Raw genomic sequence first — 21047 nt, forward strand, 5'->3', positions numbered from 1 at the left:
AGGCATCAGGAAAACTCATCTTCCAAAGTTCAAATCTGGCGACAGCTTTGATTTAACAGCTGTGTGATGCTAGAAAAGCCACTTAATCCTCTTTGCCTCAGTTTTCTCATATAAAATGAGCTGGAGAAGGAAATGGCAAATCACTTCCAATAATGAGGTCAGGAAGAGTTGGACATGACCGCACAACTGCTCTACAGCCCAGGGCGCCTTATTTTCTCCCAAGGCTATTTTCCATACCTGCATGAACACCTTTCCAATCACCACATCATCATCATCCTTAAATACTGTGCTAAAGACAACGGTGACTCGGTCCTTCTTAGACTCAACATACCTGTGGAGAAGAAAACAGAGGATGATGAAAAAGCAAGAGTCTCTGGAGGCCATGTTAAAGATTTTATCAATGAAGTATGGAAAAACCATGAAGGTAACAGCCAATTTACTTCTGTGAATCACAGGGTTATGACAGGAAGGTGACACCAAAAGCTTTTTTATAGAGGCGACAATAGTGAGATATATCTGTATTAAGAGAGCTTGAAGTTAAGGAATTACATCATAAACACTGAGTAAAACAAATTTTCATTTTATGCACATATTATTTGTAATTATGAAGAAAATACATTAAAGAATGGAACTCAAAGATCTTTAATTCTGGATTTAGTAAAATGTAACTCTGAGAGCACAAATGGAAACTCAAGGCAAGAAAGGAAATCTAAAAATTTGTAAATTGAAGACAGTCAACTACATTAAGCAGTAATGACCCCAAAGTATAGGTAGCCCCCTAAGACCTACTTAAAGCAACCTTTACCTTAATTAACATTTCTATAGCAAATTAAAGTTTGGGAAATGAAAGTATTCAATTTCTGCAATTTAATCCTGACACCATTTTAATGTTTCTGAAATAAAAATTTTTGAACATGCATTTAATTTTCTAGCTATACAATCTGGAATTATGCCCAAAAAGTTATCAAACTGTGCATACCCTTTGATCCAGCAGTGTTTCTATTGGGCTTATACCCCAAAGAGATACTAAAAAAGGGAAAGGGACCTGTATGTGCCAAAATGTTTGTAGCAGCCCTGTTTGTAGTGGCTAGAAACTGGAAAATGAATGGATGCCCATCAATTGGAGAATGGCTGGGTAAATTGTGGTATATGAATGTTATGGAATATTATTGCTCTGTAAGGAATGACCAGCAGGATGAATACAGAGAGGCTTGGAGAGACCTACATGGACTGATGCTAAGTGAGATGAGCAGAATCAGGAGATCATTATACACTTCGACAACGATATTGTATGAGGATGTATTCTGATGGAAGTGGATTTCTATGACAAAGAGACTTGACTGAGTTTCAATGGATAAATGATGGACAGAAACAGCTACACCCAAAGAAGGAATACTGGGAAATGAATGTGAACTATTTGATTTTTGATTTTCTTCCCGAGTTATTTTTACCTTCTGAATCCAATTCTCCCTGTGCAACAGGAGAACTGTTCGGTTCTGCAAATATGTATTGTATCTAGGATATACTGCAACATATTTAACATATATAGGACTGCTTGCCATCTTGGGGGGGGAGGGGGAGTGGAGGAAGGGAGGGGAAAAAACGAAACATAAGCGAGTGCAAGGGATAAAGTTGTAAAAAAAAATTATCGTGGCATGGATTCTGTCAATACAAAGTTATTATTAAATAAAATAAAATTAAAAAAAAATTTTCTAGCTATAGAAATGCATTTTTTTTAAAAAATATATTTTACAGGTTGCTCAAAAGTTTCTGTTGAGACCAAGTAAATAAAGTTACAGAGGCTGTTAAACTTGGATAGTAAAAAAAAGTATGGGATTTCTTTATGGTGTTATTAGGAAACTGGAAAACTCCCGAGTACTCTAGGGATTTACTTTCTTCAAGAAAAGCTTGCCCACCAACTATCCAAATCTGATTTTTGAACACCGAGATGGAAGGAAACACATATCTCCCTCAGAGTACTTAGTACTTCCATAGGAGCTGCTGCTGGAAGTGAAACCCTTTGGTAGTCAGGGGTTGCTAAAAGTTAACCACCGGACAGAACTGCTATCATATTGCTTGTTCTTCCTTTCCGTGATAATAAAAGAACCCTAGTTGTGGTTCCTAGGTAGTCTCTGTCAGGAAGTAGGCTGTGGGGGACAATCATGGGTGACCTGCCTTGGAAGAAGAGAGGTCTACAACACCGAACTCATTTGCACTGAGTATACAAGAGAGTATGACATGCCATGGAAAATGGGAGAGTTCTTTAAGTTTCCAGCATTATTTTTAACACAGAATCTGGGATAAGGCAGAGATAAAAATGGTGTCACATGAGGGTATAAAACGTATTCCTTTTTTTCTTGTGAGGATTATCACTTTGTCATAGAAATCTTGTATATCTCCCCCTGTGCTAACCAATGCATTTTATAATGTCACACTACTTATCATCTCTCCCCAAGTGCCACTGTAAATGAATATCAAGAGTAAATCTGATAATTCAGAACCATTATTCAACGGTTATGATTCCAAGATACCGGTGCTGAAGCATAGTACTACTCACTTTTTTAGAGAGAATTAACTCAAGTCTGCAGATTAGGACAAAATTTTTGGACACTGCTAATGTGAGAATTTGTTTTGATTGACTTTACTTATTAATATATTATTTGTGATGCATAATAAATACTTAGTAAATACCCCTTACCTTGTCTTGACTAAGAAACAATCTACTTCTAATATGACCTCCGGAAGATGGGAGAGAGGAGGAGGGCAGGAGAAACAAGGCCCCATATGGTCACAGGTAACTAAAAATATACTGATTTCTAACAGGCCTATTATTCTGATACACAATTTTCCCAATCCCATACTAAATTATCAATAACCTCTCAGGAGCACTGTTTAGTCTTTAACTATAAAGAATGATGTATAAGCATGATGGTCATACTCACATTGTCTCATCATCTCTGTAATGGATTACTGCCCTGTTTTCTCCCTCTTTTCCCTCTTCCTGGAATTTGAAATATTTCTCGAAGACGGAAGCAAAACAGTTTCGTTTCAACATTCCAGCCTGATGCACGATGGAGTCCTTTGATGCAGGCAGGTTCTCAAGGTCATATAGCAAAGAGACATTGTATCCTGAGAAAGGGAAATCCATTAACTTGTAATTTTGTTTAAAATGATCATTAAAGAATTCCAACATATCAAGTCTGCAAATTAATCACTCAATTAATTCAAATAATTAATAATTAAAAGAAATGCAAAGAAAAACTGTTCTGAGGCTTTGTCTTACATTCATTAGAATGGCAGAGGTGATTAAAAAAAAGGAAAATGATAAATATATTGGAGGAGCCTTGAAAAATAGACTATTGGTGGAACTGTGAACTGGTCCAATCACTCTGGAAAGCAAAGTGCAACTAAGCCCCAAAACTTATTCAATTGCATACCTAGTGATATTATTACTAGGCCCTATCCTAAAGAGATTGCTGAAGAAAAGGACTCATGCACAAATATATATGTGCAGTGTTTTTTTTTTTTTTTTTTTGGTGGGGGGAGGCAGGTTATTTTGTGGTGGCAAAGAATAGAAAAATAAAGAGATACTTATAAAATGGAGACTGGATGAACAAATTATGATATATGAAAGACTCTGGTATCATAAGAAATGATCTAAGGAACAGTTTTAGAGAAACCTGAAGATTGATATGAACTGATGTAAAGATTTTGCAGATCAAAATCAGAAAGAATTTCGTAACAAGATTGTAAAGATAAAAAACTTTGAAAAACTTAACAACTCTGAACAATGAAATAATCAACCATAATTTCAGAGTACACATGCTGAAGCTTTGCTACCATCTCTGAACTGAGAGGTGATTTTGGACATGGTCAGTGTGGGAATCTGTATGACTTTGACAACAAGTGGAAAGGGAAAATCGATTTTTGCTCATTGAATAAAATTAATGGGCTTTTTAAAAAGCCCACCAAATTCTCCTCACTACAAGGGCAGAATCTCTTGATAAAAGATCTAAAATTTCAATATTAACTCTGGCCTCATTTCCCCATCTGTAAAACAAGCAGAGTATTACCCATATCCTTTTACCACACTATGTAGAAGTTTTCTAAGATGCTTACAAATATAACACACTTAAATATCAAATAGAAATTAAGTGACACCAAAATGGCTGAAGTTGAGAGCAATTGTATTAAGCCCATATAGAATTAGGGACCTACTAAACTATATGTAAAAGATCCCAGTAAAAGGTGGCATACTGAGCTAGAAAACAACATATTAACATCATCTATGTTCTATTCATTTTAATCTGGTTCCCTTAAGTATTACTGACATCATGTTTGACACCTACAGTTCAAAGCAAAGAAAATGCTTCCAAGAACACAATCTGGGAACTTCAATAAGAAATGTGGTTTGTTCCAGAGACATTTATGAAAAAGGAACATGCCATTAAAAATTATCAATATAAAGGCAGAAATATAAATGTATCCATAAAAATATTCCTTTAGATTCAAGGCAAGTAAGGAGACACCTTCTTACCAGAGTAACATGCCAAGAATCAACATAATTAGCATCTAATAAGCACTGTAAGAATTAGAGCCTTTGGATCATATTAGCAGCATATATATATATATATATGCTGCTAATATGATCCAAAGGCTCAAATGATATGGGACTGTGTATAAAGAGACATTTGGGTATAAATGGGAGAAGTCTGAATAGAGCTGATTCATATCCGAGGCAACTGATGAGACTTGGGCACAGAATTTGTTTTTACCAGCATGGTATGAATTTCAAATTGCTGAATGCACCAGACTTCTGTGCTATTACTGGTTCTTCTCACCAAGAGTATTCCATTCTCTGTTTTTTTCTTGGACCTGATCATTCTGATCATTAACCTCAAAGTCATGAGTTCTTTAAATTTCTGTTCTGGATAGTATTTTAATACATTGGTGGCTCTCTAACATTAAATAATTACAATAACTTCCCTGTTTTGTGTACCTGGGAATCAGATAAACAGATGGATTGGGGGAATTTAACAAAGGGAATAATTTCAGAGCTGAGGTTTACTCATTTTAGAAGCCAGATAAAACAAGTCTCAGACTTTAAGGAAGAAGGAGGACAATGAAGGGTGAATGCTAAGCAATGTGTTCAAATAAAAATTCAGTACTATATAGTTAAGATTTCTAAACTGAATTAGACAAATAATCCCCAAATAACGAGAGGCAGACATTTCAGTTGTTTTTCAAATTTGGCATTTAACAGTATACTGTACATGAGTTCTGTAGCAATCATAAACATATCACAAAAGGATCCCCTATGGTTTTCTGCTGAGGAGGAAAAAAATGAGGAGAAAGGTGTAGGTCCAAGGTTATTCTCCTTCCCCAGAAAACATTTTCTTCCTAACCAAAACTATCAAAATCTGATTTCTCTCTGAATTTTAACTTTTGTATTTTATTTGATCCTTGAAAATGAAAAAAGATGATAGTATGTAGAAGTTGCTTTCTTTTGTGTGTGTGTGTTTTTTTTTTTTTTTTACAAAGAATGTGTATTTCAACCACACTCTTTTTGTCAGAAACTGTTATCAGGTGTAGTAATACAACAGGTCATAAAGAATATATCCTAAGATAGAAAAAGGGTGGAAGTGAGGAATAATTAGTTATCATAGTTAAAAAAAAAAATCATTAAACAATGGAATACTATTTAGCATTATTTGTAATTTTTTACATAAATAGCAGTTTCGTTTCCAGAAGGCTTTTAAAATAAGACATAATTGTGGCATGACTTGAACACCAATTGATGCTCATATTTCTAATAATATCTTACCCTTCAAATAGCTTTACAATTTAAAATCTTATTCAGCATGGAATGAGGCCGTTTTCAAGATGTGGGACTATATATCAATCACAGATATAGTATAGTCTCTAGTTTTTCCCAATTAAGAGTTCTAATAACTCAACAGTTTTGCCCATCAAAGTGAGTCACAGACATTTTCAACTCTTCTAAAGTCCATCAGTAGATTGACCACCAATAGTAGAGGAAGAGGAGACAAATATTTTTCTCCCAATTTCAGCTACAATCTTCCTTCAACCAGCAGACAGGGAAAAAAGTACTAGTAAAAAGAAAAAAAATCAGTGCTTGCAATGCAGGCTTTGGGCTGGAAATCAAGGCAGCAATTGTCTTGTGATGTTTTTGTGGTGACATATCTATCTCTCTATACTGGAAAGAGCAGTATCACTGAGTCCTATTTTTTATACAGAGGAAAATTGGGTCCATGAAACAAAATGTAAACATTAAAAAAAAAGAGAGAGAAAGAAAGGACAACATTCATATTAAATCCTTTAGCAAAAACTAAGGTCTAAAGTGTTAGTGTACAGAAGCTTACCTGACTCTGGATTTACCAAGAAACTTCCATATACCCTCTTCAACAACTGGAAAATAAAAAATAACACAATGTCATCTCAAAGGTTATTTTTTTTTTTTATTCATTCATTTGTAAAGTTCAATTCAACCCATTTATTTAGGGTCTATTATTTGCTAGTTCCTAGGGAAACAAAATTTGCTTTAGAAACACTCAACAACCTGGTGTAAAGGAGGATAGTGTGAGATAAGACATTATTAAGGTAACTACAGGAAAAATAAGGAAAAGAAAGGAAGGTGGAAGAGAAAGGGGAAAAGGAAAAGAAAATGCCCTGGGTGGTATGAGAAAGTTCAGATAAAGAAATAATTTCAAAATGAGGGGGAAATCAAGTTGTTTTTCTTTCAGGAATAATGGTCACTAATTCTTCCCCTCCCCCCCTCTTATTTTATGGATAGAATAGGAGGCACTCATTCAAGAATTATCAAGCAAGATAGATCTGACATTGTCTTCTCAGAGTTCTATCACCTATCCCTATAGGACAATCTGTCCCCTCTGTTTTGTCCACTTATCTCAAAGTTCTGCCACAGTAGGCACAAGTCTCCTCTAACCTGACTGTGAAAGCAGTTGCCCAAGTCAATCCACTAACTCCAAGTAAAATTCCAAGACAAAAATCAAGATGATTAAGATTGATTTCAGTTAGCAGCTTGTCTTTTGTTTTTGAAAATTTTGAAGTTGTAGTCAGTTAAAAAAAAAAAAAAAAAATCGACCACAAGAGGCATAAATAGCTCAATGTTAGCCAATGCTGTTCCGTCGTTGATAGTTTATATTTCCCCAAATCTACTTTTAAGAAACCAAGGTGTTGGCCCAACTCTAACCCCTTTGGGTCAGCGGGGGAAGCGCAAATCACTTAGCCTCCATCATCTCTAAAATAAGGAGCTGTACTGTACGATCTCTTAGGAAAAGTACGCTTCCAGCTCTAACAATTTATAGTCAAAGTTCAGAGATAAAGTGAAAACATAGCTGAGCTATATAGTCAGTATCTTATTGTACTCATCCCAGCACCATCTTTCCTCAGTGCACAGTCAGTGAGAATGATGTAGTTCTTGCCCCTTAAGTTTCATTTTGGAAGATGTGCGTCTTTGATTAAATTTAATTAATACTTGGAGGTAGCCATTGTTCAATTTAGCTACTAAGTCAATATTTGTAACTACCCAGGAACTCCAAATCATGTTTTTAGCCAACCCAAGCGCTTTTCCTCTGTCTCTGTGAAAGACAACAAAGAAAAGAACATGGTATGTTGAAACTCCAGTGTTTTCTCACAACTGTACATCTCAAACAACCCATATGACTTATCTGAAAAATGATCCTATACTGATCAATTAGTTACTGTTTCCATGGTTCTTTGATTATTTAAAAAAATTTATTCTTGATTCAAGGAATTCTACCTGTTTGCTCTTCTTGTCCCAATTTGGAAAGTCCCTATTCTTTCACACAATTAGAAATCAGATACCTGATGATGTAGTGTTTTCTTTTAGATAATATGCCTTATTTACTCAATTGTTTTGAATGTATAAGTCTATCTCCCCCTATATTTGGAGTCTAGCCCTAAGCTAAGGAAGGGACTGGTCCTGATTTGTTGGGCAATTAGCATGCATTGCTTAAGAAGATGATATGCTCAGAAGATCAAACTTTTATTTTTTTCCCCTCAATCATTTCACTGTTCACCCATCATATAGAAGAGACTAGTGACTTCTCCAGTTCATCATTAAGGACCTAACCTTTCCCTCTTGCCTCTTTCTGACATGTACAACCGAAAGCTTGCTGTTTTTAAGCAGAGTAAGCAGATGTCTCCTTTCACTTCTGTGTCTGAGAGGTAGAATGGAAAGAAAGGGAACAAAGAGTTGAAGTAAAGAAGTAAAGCAGCTACAGTTCTCTCAACATTGACAGGATGTTAGGGGCACAGGACTTCTGTGAATGTGAAAAACTGAGAATAACTCTAGGCCTCATCTCAAACTTATTTTTAATAGTTTGAATCTATATGTGTGTGTATGTTTTTTATAACAGGGCTTTTATGGAAACGTTTTGTATAACTTCACACATGGCTTCTTAATGGGTGGGTGAAGAGAGAGGAAAGGAGAGAAACTGGACTCAAAGTTTTAAAAACAAATTTGTAAAAAATTGTTTTATACATAACTGGGAAAAATAAAATATTAAAACCTCCCATAAAGATTACTCCTGGGTAAAAATTACATGATAAGAGTTTGGATGGTAGAGAGACAAAGAGGAGCTGTTCCCAAAGGGAGTGGAGAGCTAGTGGACTGAAACTTTTATCAAAATTTAACTGTTTGTAATAAATTTGTGTATGTATATTTATTATTAGTAGTAGTAAATGACAAAATACTTTAAAAATATAAAGTATTTATGCATTTATGCATTACTAATTTTTTAAAAACATGGATGTCACTGCAAATCCCCCCAAATTCCCATTTATTGATAGCCAATCCACAAATAAGCAAAACCATGCATGTGAAATCTGCAAATATTAAGGGATGATTGTATTTGAGGATGGAAGAGACATCATTGATGAAGTTGTCGCCAATATAACAACCTTTTCAGTATTTTCTGGTCTTTATAAAAATTTTTCATTTACTGTCTAATTCACTGTATTGTATAGAGACAACCTATTTAATTAACCCTAATCACTATCTTATGTGTGTTTTCTATTGGGTAACATTAAAGCAGAGGTAGCAAGTCCTTGATAAGACTCAGGCTGGGCAATTTATATCTTAATCTCACTATAATCACCTTAACTTGTTTGGGTTCATGGAAATGTCTTCTCCTTTCTAATGGCCAAGTCAACAGCTAACTGGTACTTTAAGGGCTCTGCTCGGTAAGAGCAATCTACTAAGAAATGCAGAGATCAATTTAGTGATTATATAGCCTTCTCTGATTTGTACATAAATGAGATAGTCACTCGTTTTTGTATCCTCCAGTGTACAGTATCCATAGCACAAAGTAGCCACTTAATAAATGTTTGTTGCATTAAATCTCTATTCTTTAAGTGTTACGGAAGAGGAAGTGAAGTCAGTCTTAAGGTCATAGATTTTTTTTTGCTTGTGTCGTGAGACAATTGGAGTTAAGTGACTTGCCAGGAGTCACACAGCTAGGAAGTCTTAAGTGTCTAAAGCTGGATTTGAATTCCTCCTGATTAGAGGGTCAGTGCAAGATCATAGACTTTTAAATGGTTTAGAGGGAGCTGAAAAATAAGCCATATGTGTACCCAGAAGATAGAGAAGCTAGTAAATTATAATTTGGTCTTTTAAGTACTTTATACTTCTTTCATGAATGTGAGAAAAAGGTAAATGAGAAGTAAGTAAAACCCAAACCTCAGGATTTAGATCTAACAGTTGCTCAACTCAATTCATACCGTATCTAATCACTTTATCATTGCCCTTTTCTTCCCACATCAGCAAACCCATCAACTCCTCAGCACAATTCCAGAAATGCACTTTAACCGTGATTTATTATTCAGCTTGCGCCCCCTCTTCCAACATGACATCAGGAGGCAGCTGTCACTGTCACATCTTTCCCCTATCAATAGGAGATGCCTTCTGTTCTGAAGAAGCCTGCTAAGCCTGAGATCCTCAGACACAGAACAAAATGCTTCTCGTTATCACACTCTGGTAACTGTTTAACTGACTCAGGGAGTGATTTGTTGCTGTTGAGGTTCCAAGACCATGGATGTTCCTCACTCCACCCAAGCAGGAGGTGTTTGCTCTTTGACCCGGGCTGTTAAACAGAACAACCTGATCTAAATTTCCTTCCTCCCACGATCATGGAATAGAAGAGGATCCAGAAGAATCCTAGCTCAGTAGTTTTCCCCTTTCTTCATCAAGACCATTAAAAAGAAATTGTTTTCTATACTTGGCAAAATTATTACAAAATGTCTTTCAGCTGCCTGATGCATTTAATAATTTTGCGAGGTAGTTTTCTGATAGTAAAACCCTTTCTTCCTGGAATATCAGCTCATTTCTTTTTGTGCTACAGTAAGGGGAGAGAAACTGCTTAGAATTTTTCTGTGACAAACCTTCACTTAAAGACTGTGTTTAAATGTCAGTTCCTCCTTTTCTCAATTATTTTCTAGATTAAAGAATTTTATTCCTAACATTTTTTTCTTCTTGGACTTCTCATAACGGAATAAAAATCATAACCACCACGGGAAATGATCATCTCTACTTCTCTAATCCTTCAACTTTGAAGAAAAACATTTAGAATAATCCCAGTCTATTAAAAGTTATTTTGACATTAAAAAAAAATTATTTAGTCCCTTTAAAAATTTATATTATAACAATCCTTTTAAATAATTCAATACTGTTTCCTTTATATTGAAAAAAATGAATAGAAATAGCTACATCTTCCTTCAATACTGCAAGGACTCAGTTTGTTAAAACTAGGCTATTTGAAAACTAATTCAGGAACTGAGTCATACTTCCTGCTTTGAAACTCAACCACAGCATGCATACAGTAATGTAAAAGCATTTTCTTTCTTCCATAAATGGCCCTCCCCAGAGCAAATATAGTTCAACAGGAACTAAACCTGTCATTGTAGAGATCAGCCAACAGCCAATGAACAAAGTATGGCAGTTAAGAGTTTCATAATGCCTAGACACCCCCCTCTTACTTCCTCTAAGACAGTTAAAAATCAGAAGGGAGTCCAGGCACAAAGAATGATCAGTTTGCAAAACCAAAAAGAAAGGGGCTTTTCTTTTAACTTCCAAAATGGGGAAGTAATTCAAACTTTTTTTTTTTTAAATTTGGTAGAAACATTTGGGTAGCATCCCTAGTCAAAATGGTTCTAACAACTAACTATAAAAGAAACAAAAACATAATCAAACACATCTTGTACCAACTATTCTTTCTTCTAATGGTCAAGTAATATGGATAATGCTTATCTGCTTATCTTCAAAAAAGTCAATATATCATTAAGGGTTTGATCAATATATTTATTTTGTTTAGAGATCACCAAAGTTCTTTAGAGTTTGGGAGTAGTGATCATTTTAAAAAAGAAATGTCAAAGTTCATTATGTGATAAATAGTTTAATAGTTAGGTAGGTAGGGTCAAAAGTCCTGACTGGCCTTTGCTAGATGTGGCACACTCAAGAAGATGGAGGTGATTTAAACAATGAAAGGTGAGATGGAATGCAAAAGAGTCATTAGGAAAAAACAGCAGGGCACTTACCTCATCAGCTCCATGTGCTTGCAGTTCCTTGTAGAATTTCAAAGAAATACTGACCATCACTTTTGTTTTGTCTCCATTGGGATTTGAAATATGATAAAGGACTCCATCAAAGTCTGTAGGGGAAACATAGAGTAAGAACATTTAGCTGGCCAAGGGGTACATTACTCAGCACATTCCACTTCAACTCTTTGTGATTATTATCCTTATGCTTTCTTAAGACAGGTGAAACAAAAAATAAAAACTGGAGTAAAACATAACATTTTACTTTTATGTGGAAGTCAGAGGCGATACTACGATTAGAAGTTCTAAGTACTGACCTTCTTAATCTTATTTAATTCCACAAAGATCGACCAGCCCAGTTTTGTGAACCACACATATATCCTAGCCACTTTTAAGATGTAACAAGATTCATAGAGGCAAATATGGTATTGTCAAAACCAGTCAACTGATGATTTATCTTGTTAGAACCAGAATGTACTTTAATTATAAACTTAGTAGTCATTTTCTCTCAAAATTTCCTCTATAGTGACAAAAAAGGTATCTCACCATTTTCAGAGATAGGCATAACATTTTTGGATAGGACGCACATGCATACATACACACGACAGATTTCTAATTAGATTAGGGCCCTGCAGAAGGCTTATTCATATGTTAATAAGAAAATTTAGAACATAAATAAATGTAGGAGATAAAAGTATAAATATAATTCAAAAATAGCAAATGGTAAGGAAAGGAAAAATCCATTTGTTATACTGAACCAGAAGATTTATCTACGCGATGGAACTTAAGTTTTACAATGGGACCAGCAATCCCAATTTACAGGATATTTATTTAAGGGACTACTAGAGAATACTGGCATATTAATAAAAATCTTCAATTATGGTCAGGTAACCTTTTACTTGTGAATTTTTAAGCGGAGATATCTCATTCACTGGCTTTGTACGTTTTCTGGGATGACAAAACCCAAAGATTTACTTGCAACCCAACAAAAGCCAATTGCCAAGATAGAGAAATCTTAAAAGATGATGTAGGTCAACTTCTTTATTTTACTGATGAAAAAACAAAGATGAAATGATGTACTCCAAGCTACATGAGTAGTACATGTAGTAAAGTTGGAATGAATCTCGTGTCTTCTATGCTTTTCCCAGTATGCTACTTTATTTGATGTTCATTAACACCTTAAATTCTTTCCTAAAAATTTCTTCTGGCTGTTGGTGAATATAAATTGATTGCTGGCAAACATATTAAGACCTTAAGTGTTTGCGTTACAAATGGTTCCGTTTTATATTTGTTTTTCACTTTCCCATATTACAATTGATATTATGAAACTTACCTGCAAATGTTACTTCTACTGCTTCTGGTTTGTTTCTGTAAAATAGAAAGAAATTTCCCAGGTCAATTAATAAAATCATCTTGCAGTTCACCTTCAAGAACCAGGGGAAAAGAACCTGATTTTCCTCCATCTCTAAAATGAACCTCTGAAACACGGTAAGCTGGTTTTATGAGCTCTCTGTCAACTGATTATTGATACTGATTTTTCACAGCCCACTCGATCATGTCCACTTAGTTTCTGTCCTTGATTAGTGCTTGAGGTGGGGAAAAAGGAAGCACAAGTACTTCAGGGTCTTCTCAAAGACTGATGGCTACTATGATGTTTCTTACTTGGCTGATTACTGCGGAGTGCAGGACAGAGGGGCCAACAATTTAAAAAACAAACAAAAAAAAATCTTGGTTGCTTTCTCAATCCCACTTAAGACAGAGGAAGTACATTCTGACAGGGAGTAAGATAAATTTACAGGTATCATTCCATGATGGTTTAAATTTGATTTCAAAACAAAACAGCAAGGTGATTTATTTCAGCTTAAAAGATCCTATTTCACCACACTAAAATGCCCACTTTATTCCTCTTTGCCAAATGATATCTTTCTCTTCAGGTTTGCCCCAAAGCCACTATTCCTTTCATGAATTCTTCCCAGACCACCTCTATTTCAGTTAATCAGTAATTCCTACAAAACATGGATAAGTTCGCTGTTGGCACATATGCCATACTGTTTTCATGATATTTATCTGCTTTAAAAGTCCTTCATCCCTTTGCCTGACAAATTCTTGTCTATCCTCTGAAGCCTAACATATATAACACCTCTTCTGATCTGAATCCCCCCTCCAAATTGCTCAACAACCTTTGTTTTCACAGTTACTACGAAAGTACTGTGTATTATAGCTGTCTAGCTTTGTTTCTTATATCTCACTTCCTACTAGACTATAGGGTTCCTGTGGTAGGGAAACTCATGTTGTTTGCATTCAGCATTTCTACACATTTAACACAGAGCTCTTACATACAGCAGGTGCTATTAAATGTCTGTGGTATTAGTTTTTTATTATTGGGATAAATAAGGTGGTATCTTCTAATGGAAAGAAAGCAGTCTAAAAGTCAGTATTTTGTAAATTTTGGTATCAATGTCACTTCTGATTAACTGGATGATCACAAACACATCATTTAATATGAGTCGTAGTTTTTTAATTTCCAGAAAGATATAAAAACAAATTCCTTATATCGTTCATTATTATTGAGGATAAATCGAATGAATGTGAAAGGACTAAAAATATCTTTTGGGACACCCTGTCCAACTTTTATAAATACGTGACATTAAGTGCCTTTTTAAAAAAATGTATGTTTTGTCTAATCAGTAGAAGAATGGATATTATTCAGTGTTTCTACTGTTTTCTCTGTAGTGTTCTGCACACAATAGAAATTTGATAAATATTGACTTCTTAGTTAGAAAGCCTATCACATCTCCCAATTGTATATAACTGACCATCATTCATCAGCTTAACAGAAAAACTATTAAGAATTACTGAGGGGGCAGCTAGGGGGTGCAATGGATACAGCCCTAGCCATGGAGCCAGGAGGACTTGAGTTCAAATCTGTATGACCGAACAAATCATTTAACCCAATTTGTCCTGCAGATAAAAGACATCCAAAAAAAAGACTGAATGGTTCTTTCTCCTTTAAATATAATGATAAGACCCAGATGAGAACATACTAACCAGCTTTCCCAACTACCTGCAATGAAATTGGTTCAAATTGCTTTCCAAACTGGCAACACAGCCAGGAGAGAAGAAATCCAGATTTTTATTCTTACTTCTTCATTATATTTTGCTCAAAATTATGCAATTAAGTTGATAATTTCTTTCATATTATAGCTGCTGCCCATGTAAAATGGACTAAAAAATACTCAATTACCTTCTGGTATTACTGGAGAATAATGAAAAAATAAGGTGGTTCATGATTCTTAAAGGAAACTGAATTCTACTAAGCAAACATTAATCACTTAAGTCTCTTCTAGTTCTAAATCTTATGATTCTATATGATTTACATTGAAAAGGTAAAATGTATTAATTGCACACAAAATTACATTGTTATTTATAGCCTTTTCTGGGTCCCATGGGACCTAGAGCAAATATTTAGCAGAACCCGATTCCTTTTGGAAGCAGTAGAGATGAAATGAGACAGCCAATATAATTGCTACCTTTTTCAAAAGGAATAACAAACACCAAAGATGAATAATAAAGATAGCCACCAGGTGATTAAGCTGAAACTTGGTTTGTGGCAGAGGTGAGCTGTGTCTATGTGATGAGTAGTGTTGCCTGGTTCAGAATAGGGACAGGATGCAGACACCTAACCATGAGGCTTCAGAAGCAGTGCAAGGATTTAGTTAACTGAATTAATTTCCTTTTTTTAACCACCATACATGACACATCAGTAATAAGGGCTGGTGTGGGAAAATGTCACTAGATTTGGAGTCAGAGAAGTTATACCACTTATTGTGTGACCTTGGACCCAGTCATTTAACCAACCTCCTTAGGACTTAGTTTTCTCTTCTGTAAAACTAAGTATTTAGATTACCTGTTTTCTAATGTACCTCTCAGCTCTAAATCTATAGTTATAGCTCTAATCCTTGTTCTACAACTCCAAAAAGTTGTCAGAATAGTTGTCATTGCCATTAATATTTTAGTTACTTAATATTAACATATTTATTATTTAAAGCCACATAAAAGGGGAACAAGGAGAGGCTGCAGAGAATGTTGTAAAAAATGAAGCTAACTGAAAAATTTCCCCCAAGATTTTGAGAGCCATACTGGCACATTCTATCATCAAAGAAGTTTCATAAGGAGTCACCTAGAAAGATACAGACTTAATAACTGTAACTTAACTTCTCAATCGTAAACAGGATACTTGTATTTTTTGACTTACCATAATAGACACAGGTTTGATGGAAAAGGGTTAAGAAGGACAAAAGATAAAGTCTAATCTAACTTTGGCCCAAAGTTTCTAATGCTGGAACTAAACCTTTCATCAGGGAGAGTAAGAAAATTCTGGACCTTGAAACTATGGCTGAAGCTTAAAAGAGACTATCCTACAAAACCAAGAACAGGTCAGTGGGTAAAAATGATGAAAATGGACTCATTTGTGTCAGATTACCTGATAACTAAAATATATCATTCAACAGGAAAGGTACTTATATGACATTAATCTAAATTCATCCAAAAGTTTTCCTGAACTATTATTATAAACTTCCTACAAAGAAGAGAATTCACTCTTTCTTAGGGCTCTGAACTTCCTGTGTATCATTTATCTGTCAATGACACTGGCAATTAAATTCAGAGGATAATATACTGAAAGTTGAGAGGCTTTTCATTTTACAGCCAAAGTCCAAAGAAGTTTTGTGGCCTGCCTATAGTCACAGAACTAGTCAAATACCGAACAAACCCAAATCTTTGGATGTTAACTCCACTGTTTTGGTCACTACAATGTGTACTATCAAAAGAACTGACAACTTAACTTAGCCTTTCTTTTAAGGGTCATACAGATGTTATTCCTAAATGACGGCCCATTTGAAATTGGCCAGCATCAGTATGGATACATCTTGTCTTCTATGGTAGGTAAAATATGGCTCTTCTCACTTTAAAGATTTTTGGTCATTCCCCTATTTCCAAGATGATTATACTTTGCACACAGGTAGGCCATGTAGACCTTAAGGAAATAGTGTAGAACCAAACTTTTAAGTGTTTAAAAGATAGAACCCTCCCAAAGCAGCACACCACACCCATTGATGGGCCACATCCACACCCCAAAGCTGCCAAAATTAAGGACAGAGTCACAGAGAATCAGGGAGAATATAAGATTTCTAAAGAGAAAGAAGCTGGGCTATATGATCTTCGAGGTCCCAGGAGCCTACTAGAATAATCTGGGACCTTTTAAAGGTCTAACCTTCCTATTTTGGGGATTATGAGACTAAGGCCCAAGGAGGTTTAGTGATCTTTCCATAACATTACCATGCTTCCAATTCCAAATTTTTATGAACAGGAATTATCACTTGGTTCCATTCATTCTACATAAAGTCAACTCAGAAAAAACAGATGTTGATAGGGCAAGTGAATTTGAAGATCAATTATATAATTTTCTCTCAAATAAGTAAATCCCTTTATTTTATTTCTTCTTAAATGCTGAAAGAAATTCCAAATTACTGGAGGCCAGACTGTTCCTCTGAAGATATCTGCAGTGTTTAGGAATGAAAATAAGGAAAAGTAACAGCAGAATTTATTAACTTTGCTTCAATTTGTCTTCCCACAGTATTTGCCCACCCCAACTGGCACTACTATTTGGTGAGTTCCCCCTAGTGTAACCACAATTCCCCCATAGATACACAGGCTGTGGCAAGGAGCCAATGTTAACAAAAAAAAAAATCAATAGCCACCCTAGTCATCCTCATCTGACAGCATTTCCTCAAAAAAGAGGAGTCCAAAACTCAAACTTTGGACAAGTTTTTTAGCCTAAAAAGATTCTTATGATGTATATAGTCATGAACGGACAAATTATTTGCTGTGTAATCCTTATATGGACTGGAAGCCCTTTCTATATGCAAAGGATGCTTTCCAAAGGTAGGACAGTATTGCTGATAGGAAGTGAACATGACAAATATCATTTATCCAAATATCCAGAATAGCAGAAGGAAAGGCAATTTAAAAAATCCGAGATAATTTTCAATCTTGGCTATAAATTTCTAGTCAATTATGTCCTCTTAGTTTGAAGGCTGTCAAAAAGATGACAATTTACAAATAAGTGTATTATTTTGGGAAGAAATTTGGTTGCTTTTAATTTGCCAATACCCACAAAATTAATAATAAACAATGAAAGGTAAATTTCTTGGAATGAATACAAGGTTTTATTTGCATGGCCTCCAAATTTAAAAGTTTCTACCATCCAAATGTGTTCATTTGAACTGTTTAGATAATAGTGCTGTAAGCAGATGGCAATTCATACATTTTCTGAGATATCACTATAATAATTAGTGGGTGATCTGAAAGATCACAGGGAAAAAAATCACTCACAATAAGGGAACATTAGGAAAGAGTTCTTTTGGTATTTCTTGTGTTTAAATAGTCTGAACACAAGATTCACACTTTGGAAAGAACTCTGAATCAGGACTTCTCCAAATACAATTAAGAAGGCTCTGAACCCATAGTTTTCTAGGTGTCTTTCTGGGACCTTGCACCCCAAAATACCATTCTTTCAAATTCTTTTTATTTTGTTCAAAAGTGCTTTCCCCACAACATATCTCTTCTTTGTGCTGCCTATGGTTGAGAGCACTGTTAGAACAATATAAATGTTTATGGTCACCATTGGGAGTCTTTGTTGGAAGTTCTGATAAAACCGAAATCATGCTAACCACTTCACTGCTTCATGCTACCTCATTCCACTAGTATGTCTGGTAGTGCTCAGCGAATCTGAGGGTATCTATTTGAGAAGTGCTGCCTTTGCCAACTCAGAGAACCTACTTCCTATGAGGCCTAAGAATTATGCAGATGGGACTTTTCTGCCATTCCCAGTAAACTTTTGAGCAAAATCTTACCAGTTTTGGTGCTGGCTGCCTTCTACCACCCACTTCTCCCAAGTTATATAATTAAACAAAAGCCAACTTGTGTTTTGTTATACTTTATCTTTGTGAACAATTCTGAGCTATCTACTTAATATATTTTCATTACATTATGATTTGGTCCTTCTGAAACAACCACCTGCCATTTGTAGCAGTAGTTTTAAGAGAAAAATAAAAAGCTCAAGTCTGAATAATGGGATGGTTCAGTCATAAATTAAAATATAATTAGAAGAAAATGCATTCCTTCACCACAAGACATGCCTCTGCTTGAAAACAAGAATTTATCACACAGACCTACACATAACCAACCTGCTTCGGTTTCAAGCCTGTCAAGACTTGATGGCATTAAGATCAGCTGTAAAAATGCAGAAGTTAATTCAACTTCCTCCTATAAGCCAGATTACTCAAAGTACAACAAAGTCACCCAAATTAAGAACTGGAGCTGATTCATTTCAATTTTAAAAATGTAAAAGCAGCTAATAGGGAAAGCTGAAATAGGGAAGTTTGAAAATAATCACTTGAAAATTAAATAGTAAAATTCCTTCCGGAACCACATATATTTATTTTATGTATCACTCCAACAAGAAGATGCTTTGTATCATAATGATAAAATTTGTGAGCCCAGTATATGGATAAACTTTTGTACTTATCATACTAAACTGAAACAATGGTTAAAAAATACTTTTCACTCATTCTTGAATTAGCTTATTTTAAATTGCTTACTATTTCTCTCCCAAAAAGCAGTGACATTTTTAGTCTTCCCGTCAGTAAGGGAGCTCTTTACCCATTTTTTCCTCTATGAAAGAGAGACAACGAGTCCTGAAGCTGAGGAAACAGGTCCACAAAGACAGAGTCACGCTACACAAAACCCAATTCCCTGGTCATATGCTCTAAATATTAAAAGAGCAATCTGATTTTTTAGGGGGAGAGGGAGGAGGGCTTTTGGAGTTTTCTGCCATCCACAGCTTGCCTTGGAAAGCTCTAACTTAACCCATGTTCATTAGATATATGCGGGGCCACCACAGGGCCAAACCCAAAGCCCAGTTTTCCAAGGTGCAGAGAGAATGTCATTTAGTGACTTGCCCAAGAGGGAAGAATGTAGGCTAGTAGAGCTTAGAGCCTCCCGGGCGGCGGGTCCGGTAGACTTGAAGAATTTAGAGGATAAATCACAAGAGGAAGGCCACTGGGTGGGGGAAAGGGGCAGGAGGAGCTCAGGCGAGAGATAAGAATGGGTGTGAATGTAACAGCAGATTTGTGTCTCGGTGTGTGCGAGCATGTATGGAGGAAGCAGTAGATTGCATTCAAAATGAAAGGGGGTGCCCGTCTTCCCGCTTGGGCCGGGGCAAAGGGGAGCCAAGGAGATCTCCCCTTCCCAGCAGGAGGTCTGACCTGGAAGAGGGAATGGGGAAGACGGCACCCATGCTTCCTCTCCGCCTGCGCTTTCCTATGTGCAGGGGGAGGGGGTTCTTCAGACCTCCCCTCTCCAAGCCCCCAGAACGAAGACTCCCCAGATCTCCTCAGCTCATCGCACCCCGTCGCTGATCCCCCTCCCCCCTCTCCACCGCACCCAGGGGAGGCTGACTGGGCCCGGGGCCCGGAAACTGGGGCTAGGGGTCGGCCCCGACGCGCTCACCCACCCGGCGGCCGCGTTCTCGAACTTGAGCGCGAGCGTCTCCTCGATGATACGGTTGTTCACCTCCAGCAGGATCATGGCGGCGGCGGCTACGGGGGCTGCCCCGGGCCGGGCGAGGGGAGGAAGGAGGGAGCCGCGAGGCTGCCCCCCGACCGGGGCGGGGAGGTGGGGAAAGGGAGTGGGGTGAAGGGGGAGGGGGCAGGGCGCACGCCTCCACACACGCGCAGCGGCTGGAGCGCTCCTCCCCTGTCCTCCGGCTTCAGGGACCTGGCCACTCGGACCTGGCCTACACCCGCTCGCAGAGCAGCAGCCACTGCCGCCGCTGTTACCGCCGCCGCCTCACCGAGCGCCCCCGGTCCCCGCCCAGCCCCCGGCTCTAGCCGGCCACTTCCGCTCTCACACCCACTTCCGCTCGCCGCCGCGGCGCGCGGCCCCGTGGCGCCATTTCCGCTCTTTTTCCGCCCGCCCCTTTCCCTCTCAGCTTCCACGAGCGGGCGGGTGCACGCACCGGCGAACGGGGCCCACTGGTCTCCACCCCGCTACGCCCAAGCTTGGCGCGCGCGGGCCACGCCCGCTAGCACCACCCACGGCGCCCTGCTCGGAGGCGCGCGCGCACGCACGCACTCACGCCTCCTCTTTCCCACCGTGCTTCGGGGCCGCCCCCGCCCTTCCAACTGTCATTGCAGAGCACCGCCTCTCGCGGGGGTCGCCTTCCGTTCCTTGGCTGCTGCCCACGGGGGACTAGATTCTTCCCCTCCGGCCTCCCCGCCGCAATTCCAGAACCCCCGCCTGGAAGCAGAAGAAAGATCCGAATTCCGGTTCTGCAAACATATATTGTATCTAGGATATACTGCAACATATCCAACATATAAAGGACT

At 37.3% G+C, this 21047-nt stretch overlaps 1 protein-coding gene across 1 annotated transcript in view; it reads right to left on the reverse strand.

Annotated features, from left to right (window-relative positions):
* The window catches only part of ARPC2 (actin related protein 2/3 complex subunit 2), a 36195-nt gene extending 15642 nt beyond the window's left edge, over window positions 1–20553 (reverse strand). Inside the window, exons 1-6 of the mRNA XM_051983570.1 lie at window positions 20174–20553; window positions 12932–12966; window positions 11599–11711; window positions 6384–6429; window positions 2943–3129; window positions 238–331 (exon numbers count right to left, since the gene is read on the reverse strand). Of these exons, the coding sequence (XP_051839530.1) occupies window positions 238–331; window positions 2943–3129; window positions 6384–6429; window positions 11599–11711; window positions 12932–12966; window positions 20174–20247 (549 nt within the window). The 5' untranslated portion in view covers window positions 20248–20553. The remainder of the gene's footprint in view (window positions 1–237; window positions 332–2942; window positions 3130–6383; window positions 6430–11598; window positions 11712–12931; window positions 12967–20173) is intronic.
* Between the last annotated feature and the right edge of the window lie 494 nt (window positions 20554–21047).

Source organism: Antechinus flavipes, chromosome 3 (genome assembly GCF_016432865.1).
Source record: "Antechinus flavipes isolate AdamAnt ecotype Samford, QLD, Australia chromosome 3, AdamAnt_v2, whole genome shotgun sequence".
In the NCBI taxonomy this organism is placed as follows: Eukaryota; Metazoa; Chordata; class Mammalia; order Dasyuromorphia; family Dasyuridae; genus Antechinus; species Antechinus flavipes.